General features: G+C 62.3%; 1 protein-coding gene across 2 annotated transcripts; it reads right to left on the bottom strand.

The window, feature by feature from the left end:
* Positions 1-430: 430 nt before the first annotated feature.
* Positions 431-2,786, bottom strand: LOC129150459 (ubiquitin D-like). Of its 2 annotated transcripts, XM_054721982.1 has the most exons (3): positions 2,666-2,786; positions 820-1,286; positions 431-746 (listed from the first exon to the last, which is right to left on the bottom strand). In XM_054721982.1, exons 1-3 carry the CDS (start codon positions 2,690-2,692, stop codon positions 719-721), a joined length of 522 nt encoding a protein of 173 aa, XP_054577957.1. In that variant the 5' UTR covers positions 2,693-2,786; the 3' UTR covers positions 431-718. The 2 variants fall into 2 exon arrangements, with proteins under 2 accessions (XP_054577957.1, XP_054577958.1); XM_054721983.1 differs by lacking the exon at positions 431-746 and having other exon boundaries at positions 816-1,286.
* Between the last annotated feature and the right edge of the window lie 5,656 nt (positions 2,787-8,442).

The raw sequence follows: 8,442 nt of genomic DNA, 5'->3' as shown, positions 1-8,442 counted from the left end.
GAAAGGTAAGGAGGGGCTAGACCGTGGATAAGCAGGTGGACCTGGCGCGGGCCGTGAGGAAAAAAGCGTGTGACCAGTACAGTGACATGGGAGAGGGACGGTAAGATGGAGGACTAACTGAAGGGTGCACGATGGAGAACGGGATGTGAGACCCCAGAGAGAACCTGGGGGTGAAGGAAGCAGAAGGGAGAGAGCTCCATCAGCCAGAACCTGGGCGGAGTGCGGGTGTCAATCCGGGGATCGGCCCTGGACCCTCCCCCAAACTGACACCGCACGCCAGGGACACAGCTTCCTCGGCCCGGGGAATGTGACCCATGCCCACCCCATCCCAGAAATAAGGACCCTTTGGATCGGGTTCGGGACAGCGGGGCAGAGGGGCTCGGTGCCAGACAGCTCTGAGTGAGGGGAGGAGAAGCAGTTTAATGGAATTTCTCAATTCTTTATTAGTTAGGTTGTGATCACGTCCGAGTAATGAATTCACTTCATCAGAAATCATTTCGTTGTTCCCTACAAGTAGGAATCGGTGTGGGCCCAGTCCCCCCGGATGTGCCAGGGAGCGCACCGGCTTACAGGGAGAGGAGACACAGGTCAGACATGGACCCAGGCAGGAGAGGAAATGGGGGGTGTCTGTCCATCAGAGGGAACCAAACGGGGATCGCACTCAAGCTGGCTGTGAATGCGCTCCCTCAGCCCTGAAGATGCTGTCTTCTGCTCTCAGTCACACACAGCCCTGCCCCTCAGCTGCGCTAGAATCGGGGATCCGAGAGTTAAAAGCCTTCTGCAGCCTGTCCCCCCCCCCCCCCCGCTCTTCCTGCTCACCCCCCGTAGCAGTGGTGTGTCAGGAAGAGTGAGGTGCCGCGCCTGATGCCGTAACTCGCCATGGTCTTCCCGTCTTCCAGCTTCTTCCCATTGCAAGTCACAACCTGCTTCTCGGGGGGCAGCGCGGTCTTGGTCTCGATCATGGCTTTCACCTGGGCCACGGAGCTGGCCCTTCGCACCAGGAGGCCGTGCCTCTGCCCCTGGTCGCCCGGCTCCACCAGAACGAGGGGCAGCGCCTCGTCACTGGGCTCCACCACCCGCAGGGTGAGGTGGATGGTCGTCTCGCGGTCGATGCCATAAGATGACAGCGTTCTGCGCGGCTTCAGCGGCTTCGAGCCCAGGAGAAGGACCTGGTCCCGCACGGCAACCTGCGTCTTAGAGCGGACGTGCTCGCTGATCTTCCTCACTCTGTCCTCCGGGCTGGCAGCGAAGGCCATGGGGCCCCACTGCTCAGACTGCACATGCACCTGGACAAGGAAGCCCGAGAGACAGTTGCCAGGAAGACCGGCCGTGCTCCCCGCTCCTTCCCCTCCCCGGCGCCTTCTGCCCTTCCCTGCTGTCACCCTCCTGCTCCTCCACAGCCAGCTGCGTCCTCCCGCCTCCGCCTCCCAGCGGCTCTTCTGGAACCCCCAGGTCACCGCACGAAGACAGCCGTTGGTGTCATTCCTGACAATCACACCTCTCCCCATCCCCACGCTGTCATTGACAGTTCCCCCGTGTACACCTGCTTCCTAGCCCGATAAACTCGGTCACAGGTCAGGAACTAACACAGCCTGCCAGCGGCTCAGCTGTTGGAGCATCGTCCCCAACACCAGCAGGCCCCCCAGTCGGGGCGCAGACGGGGGGCAACCGACCAATGTTTGTCTCACACTGGTGTTCTCCCTCTCTCTCTCTCTCTCTCTCTCTCATCAGTTTTTTTAAATTATCCTCAGGTGAAGATTAAAGAAAAACAACTAAATACAAGTACAAAGCACCCAAAGGTGTACACCAGCCTCTAAAAACAACTTCCAGATGGAAATTCCAAGATTTGGCAGCGTCAGCGGGGACCCCCGGGGCTGCCCTCCATGAGCGCTGTAGGGGGAGCCCTGGAGAGGACAGTCTCTGTGTGGGGGTTTCTTTGGGGTCCTGTTGCTTTACAGTAATGACACCTGTTACAGTGACACCACATTCGGCGGTATCTGTTGGGCGGTGTTTCCTGTGTCTCTCTCTGCCTATCGTAGCAGATGCTCTCCTCCTGTAACGAGCCCGGGGCCTCACTCACAGAGGGCAGGGCTCTGCCTGACGTGAGCCCTGTGGTTGGCTTGAGACCTGGTGGCCCTCCCTCGTGCTCTGTCCAAAATGAACATCTTCCGACTGACTGAGACTCCCGGGGCATTCTCCCCGGCCCTGCTGAGCGCTGCCCTCGCTGGGCTCTCCGGGCCTCGCCGGCGGGAGGGCGCGTCCCCACAGAGGAAGGCGGCAGGTCGCGAACAGCTAAGGGACGTGAGTGTGTGGGCCTCTCCTTTGGGAAGAGAAGGAAACGGGCTGAGAGCCCTGGACCCCGAAACAGGATAAGGGAAAGGGCTCCAGGCGATACTCCCTCCGTTGTCCCTGTGGCCAGTCCCATGAGCACAGCCCAGTGCCACCCCCACCGTGAACCCCTCACCGGCCAGCCCGGGCCTGGCACAGAAGGCGCTCAGGAGCCTCAGCTTTCCCCCCAGAACCCTCCTTCACACCTCCCTCGACACGCCTCCCAGCCACCCCTCTCTGAGCACTGCTCCCCCCCCCACCCCATTCCTGAGACCCCATCTCTTGGAGGTGCCTTCCCTCCCCCGTCCCCAGGCCCCTTCATCAAGCCCCAACTCACACAGAGGCAGGCAGCATTGGGCGCCATCGCTGTAGCCACGGGAGCAGCGGAAACGGCCTGAGAGCAGGAGCTGAGCTGGAAAGCCCTGGCCGTCTGCTCCCCGGGCCCTTGGTTTCTGCCTGCTCTCCGGGTTCTCTTTCACTTTTGCTGCAGTGAGTCCACGCCCAAAGGGCACTTCCTGACCAAGCACTCCCCCACCAGCCAATCCACTGGCCCCTTCTTCCAAACCTGGGGTGGCCCTCCCTGCTGAGAATCTCTCCTGATTGACAGCCCACCACCCCCAGGCCTGACCTAGGACTGTCAGTCTGCAGCCCTGGGCCCTCAATGGCTACAGCCGTGAACACTGGGTGGTCTGTGGGGAAGTATGGGACCTGGTTGGAAAGTCCGTACGGAGGAGTCTCCGAAAGGCCGGGGGGCCTCTGGGGGGACCTTGCCGAAGGCCGCAGCCCCTGCCTTGACTTTTCCAAACAAGTCCGAGCCCCCGGGTGTTTTACTGCAATCTGTGCTCTTAGCCTTTAGACACGACCTTCTGGACGCAGGTGCCTTCTCCAGGGTGCTCACCCGCGGATTGCGTCTCATGGTTAACTTTGGTCAGGCTGGTGCTGAGTGAAGGCCCGAGGAGGCAGGCGAGCGGGCCTGTGTGGTGCCTAGAGCCAGGCCGCCCCGTGGCCTCTCTTGCACAGAACCGCGTGTCAGAGTGGCCCATTCGCCCGTCGCTCAGGGCCTGCCGCTCGGTCCCGGCAGCGTCCTCTCCTGCTGCGTTAGGGGCCCCACCAGCCAGGCCCTCTCTGAGAGCAGGCCCAGGGGCACCTGTCCCCTCTCCAGGCGGAGGCGGAGGCCCGCCCGAGCAGACACGGGAGACAGGACCCTGGCTCAGTCCTGGGGTGCCGCCTGCTACATGACCGAGGGCACATCTGTTCACCTCCTTGGATCCTGGCTCTCGGGTCCGTAGAGTGAGGTGACTGGAGGGGGTTCCTAGGTGGCCGCCAGGCTCAGAAGACATGTGTGTAAAATGTCCTCTCGGCGGCTCTCCAGCCCTACCCACTCCTGCGCCAGACCCTGCAGACCAAATCCTCGACTGGAGAGCCAGCCACAGCCCACAAAGGAACGCTGGCCCGCCCCCACTCCCAGGGCTGGTGCCCCCACTCCCCCACCCTCGCTCCCCACTGCCCCGACCCCAGAGCCACCTGAGCATGCGCTCCTCCCCGGCTCTGCCTCCCGGCCCTTCCTTGCGGGCTCCCCAGCCCCTCCGGCCCTCCTGCCTTCCTCCCAGGGCCCGGCCACCGAGCCCGGAGAGGCCGCAGCCCGGCCGGCTTCTCCAGAGGAAGGCGCCTGCCTGCCTGTGGGCTGTGCTCCCATCGCCGCGCCTCCCGCCCCGGAGCTCTCCCCGGCTCCCAGGCTCCGGGGCGTCCGGGCGGACAGACGGAAGGGCCCCAGGCAGGGCCGGGCCCCAGGGCTCCTGCCCACAGGCCGAAGCGGAGCTCACACCGCGCTCTTCCAGCCCCAGCTCTTGGCGCTCAGCTAAGGAGCCGGGAGAACCCACCGAGGGTGGCACCGTGTGGGGCTGGGCCTGTCCCTTTACACACGCAGGACCCGCGGGAGGCGGGAGAGCCGCCCCCCCCCCCCCCCCCCGCCCCGTGGGCAGCCCTGCTTCCCGCTCCTCCGCGTACAGAGGCCTCTCTGGGCCCACGGCCCGGGTGGAGGGGCCACTGTGGTGGCCTCTGGCTCCGCGCAGCAGGTGAAGGCTGCTCTGCTGCCGTGTGCGCCTGGCCCTGGGCCTGCGGGCAGGGGGGTCAGGGGCAGGACAGGGGCAGGGGCGGGGCAGGGGCAGGGGCAGGTCAGGGGCAAGACAGGGGCAGGGGCAGGGCAGGGGCAGGGAACCACTGTCCCACTCCCCACTTGGTTCGCACCCACTGTCTTCTCAGCCCTTCACCTCGCTTCTGGGAAAGGGAGACGGAGAGTGAGGGTTTAAGGTGCTTAGCATTAACCCTCCCTCTTCTCCTTCCTTTTCCTCCTTTGCCATCCTCGCCCAGTAGCCACACCATCTTGGTGCCAATGTCTTCATTCCGTCAGGCAGAAGCGGCAGGAGGGGTCTGGGAATGACGCTCCCAGGAGGGTGTGTGTCCGCCGAGGCCCGAGGCCCGAGGCCCCGCACCTCCCAGCCCAGGCTGAGCTGCACCCGTGTGTGAGCCGCTTGCACACGCGGGTCCCTGCCCCAGGTTACCCAGCGTGCCTCCCCCCCACCGCGCCCCCGCTCCTCGCACAGCCCGGACACCTGAGAGTGTCAGGATGCGCATCGCAGGCAGCCTCTCCTCCAGGGAGCCTTCCCCAACGCCCTGTCCTGCTCCCCGGCTGTGCGCTCACCCCCCCCCCCCGCCCCCCGCCCCCCGCCCCCCGCCCCCTCTGTGGGCTCCGTGCACATTGCTGCAGCGGCAGGACCGTCCGCTGCTCCTCCTGGGCCCACGGCACAGAGCAGGCCGTGGGAGGGTCTTGACTGTGTCTCATTTAACTTGTGTCTTTATTTACTGAATGAATGAATGAATGAATGAATGACTAAGTTATGAATAAAAGTGGAAAATATCCACTGAGCATTTATTATATTTCAGGATTTGCACAAGATATTTTTAAATGGTACCTCATGCGTTTTTTCGTATTCCAATGAGGGAAATATTAGTATGCTTATCCATAAGCAAGGAGCCATCTCAACCACAGACCTATTATAGTAGCTGGAAGCCAGGGTTCAAATGCAAATGTCTGCTTCTCCAGTCCTTGTCTTCTCAGTAGCCTGAGCGCCGGTGGAGGAAAAGGGGAGCTGCCCCTGAAAGCCGCGTGTTCACAGGGAGACAGGTCGGTGCAGGGAAGCCAGGACGCAGGGGCCGGGAGGAGTGAGAGCAGGAGAGTGTGGGGCCTGCCTGCGGGCAGGAGTGTCCCCGGTGGCACACCCTGCGGGGCCGCCCTCCACCTCCCTGCTCCGCAGAGGTGAGCAGAGGCCGTGAGGGCAGGAGGCAGGGCTGGAGGGAGGTCGCCGCCTCGCCTGCCTCCGCAAAAGCCCCAAGAACCGCTCTCCCGGGACGGAGTGTCCAGGCCGGGTGCCCCTGAGGCAGCGACTCCCCCTGGAGCTGGGGATTTCCTCCACAGGGTCAGTCGGGGAACCTGAAAGCAAAAGCAAAACTAATTCGGGGGAAGCCCTACCCATCTGGATTCTGAGAAGCAGAGTCCTTTCCAGTAACAAAAATAACAGCCCCGGACTCTGCCCTCTGCCCTTTCCCTCTGCCTGTCCCCTGTGAACTGCCCTCCCAGCCCAGGGCCAGCGGAGGCGCCAGGTCCGGTGGTGACTGCTGAGGGAGGGAGTGGCTGCCGCCAGGCTGGTGGGCCACTGGGACGGTCGGTCAGCTGAGCGCTGCTCCCGCTGTGGGAGCACTGACCACCAGGGGCAGCTCCTGCGTGAGCGTCTGCTGCCTGGTGGTCACTGTGCGTCATAGCAACCGATCGACCGGTCTAGCGGTCGTTCAGGCGCCTAGGTTTTTACATGTAGATATAGGTTTCTAGCATAGTGATCCCTATTGCAGGTATAATCCATCTATTTTTAGGGCCAATGATATTCTGCAATTTAGTTATGTATTTCCATATAATTAAAGGGTGTTTGGGTTGTTTTAGTTTGGCATATCCATTTTTAATTTTTATAGGTATGTCGAAATTGTCCTCTGAGAGCGGACAGGTGCCCTCCCCCCCCCCCGCAATCATCAATAAATGAGAATTCGCAGTAGCATTTTGATTGAAATTGGTGTGCCTTTCTGAAGCAATAGTGTAGATCTCAAAGTAGTTGTACAAAGTCTTTCATGGACGTTGGTAAAGAGATGGGGAAGGGCTGCTGGCCCGGGGAGGGCTGGGTGGGGGCAGCGAGCAGTCCCAAGCCTCCCCACCAGCCAGGGCCGCGCGGAGAGGTGTGCAGGGAGCTGAGCTTTGTCTCACGGCCTGGCAGGCTACCCACAGCCCGGCGTTCGGCCTCGCTGGTTTTCTGAATTTGTTAGAGGGGCAAATCGAAAGACATCTTCCTGCCTGGGCACGACCTACTGTGACACAGACAGGCAAGGGGCAGTGTGTGGGGAGAAGCCAGGAGGGGGGCTGCCCCAGGAGAGAGCCTGCCTGTGGGGAGCAGAGGGCCCAGGGCCTGGGGCAGCCCTCGCCCTCGCCCTGGCCCTGGGCTGGGAGGGCAGTTCACAGGGGACAGGCAGAGGGAAAGGGCAGAGGGCAGAGTCCGGGGCTGTTATTTTTGTTACTGGAAAGGACTCTGCTTCTCAGAATCCAGATGGGTAGGGCTTCCCCCGAATTAGTTTTGCTTTTGCTTTCAGGTTCCCCGACTGACCCTGTGGAGGAAATCCCCAGCTCCAGGGGGAGTCGCTGCCTCAGGGGCACCCGGCCTGGACACTCCGTCCCGGGAGAGCGGTTCTTGGGGCTTTTGCGGAGGCAGGCGAGGCGGCGACCTCCCTCCAGCCCTGCCTCCTGCCCTCACGGCCTCTGCTCACCTCTGCGGAGCAGGGAGGTGGAGGGCGGCCCCGCAGGGTGTGCCACCGGGGACACTCCTGCCCGCAGGCAGGCCCCACACTCTCCTGCTCTCACTCCTCCCGGCCCCTGCGTCCTGGCTTCCCTGCACCGACCTGTCTCCCTGTGAACACGCGGCTTTCAGGGGCAGCTCCCCTTTTCCTCCACCGGCGCTCAGGCTACTGAGAAGACAAGGACTGGAGAAGCAGACATTTGCATTTGAACCCTGGCTTCCAGCTACTATAATAGGTCTGTGGTTGAGATGGCTCCTTGCTTATGGATAAGCATACTAATATTTCCCTCATTGGAATACGAAAAAACGCATGAGGTACCATTTAAAAATATCTTGTGCAAATCCTGAAATATAATAAATGCTCAGTGGATATTTTCCACTTTTATTCATAACTTAGTCATTCATTCATTCATTCATTCATTCATTCAGTAAATAAAGACACAAGTTAAATGAGACACAGTCAAGACCCTCCCACGGCCTGCTCTGTGCCGTGGGCCCAGGAGGAGCAGCAATGTGCACGGAGCCCACAGAGGGGGCGGGGGGCGGGGGGGCGGGGGGCGGTGAGCGCACAGCCGGGGAGCAGGACAGGGCGTTGGGGAAGGCTCCCTGGAGGAGAGGCTGCCTGCGATGCGCATCCTGACACTCTCAGGTGTCCGGGCTGTGCGAGGAGCGGGGGCGCGGTGGGGGGGAGGCACGCTGGGTAACCTGGGGCAGGGACCCGCGTGTGCAAGCGGCTCACACACGGGTGCAGCTCAGGGCTGGGAGGTGCGGGGCCTCGGGCCTCGGGCCTCGGCGGACACACACCCTCCTGGGAGCGTCATTCCCAGACCCCTCCTGCCGCTTCTGCCTGACGGAATGAAGACATTGGCACCAAGATGGTGTGGCTACTGGGCGAGGATGGCAAAGGAGGAAAAGGAAGGAGAAGAGGGAGGGTTAATGCTAAGCACCTTAAACCCTCACTCTCCGTCTCCCTTTCCCAGAAGCGAGGTGAAGGGCTGAGAAGACAGTGGGTGCGAACCAAGTGGGGAGTGGGACAGTGGTTCCCTGCCCCTGCCCTGCCCCTGCCCCTGTCTTGCCCCTGTCCTGCCCCGCCTCTGCCCCTGTCTTGCCCCTGACCTGCCCCTGCCCCGCCCCTGCCCCTGTCCTGCCCCTGACCTGCCCCTGCCCCGCCCCTGCCCCTGTCTTGCCCCTGACCTGCCCCTGCCCCGCCCCTGCCCCTGTC

The sequence above is a fragment of the Eptesicus fuscus genome, chromosome 10, assembly GCF_027574615.1.
Source record: "Eptesicus fuscus isolate TK198812 chromosome 10, DD_ASM_mEF_20220401, whole genome shotgun sequence".
Taxonomy (NCBI): domain Eukaryota; kingdom Metazoa; phylum Chordata; class Mammalia; order Chiroptera; family Vespertilionidae; genus Eptesicus; species Eptesicus fuscus.
Note: the sequence above shows the minus strand (reverse complement) of the source record. Positions and strands in the feature narration are given on the sequence as shown.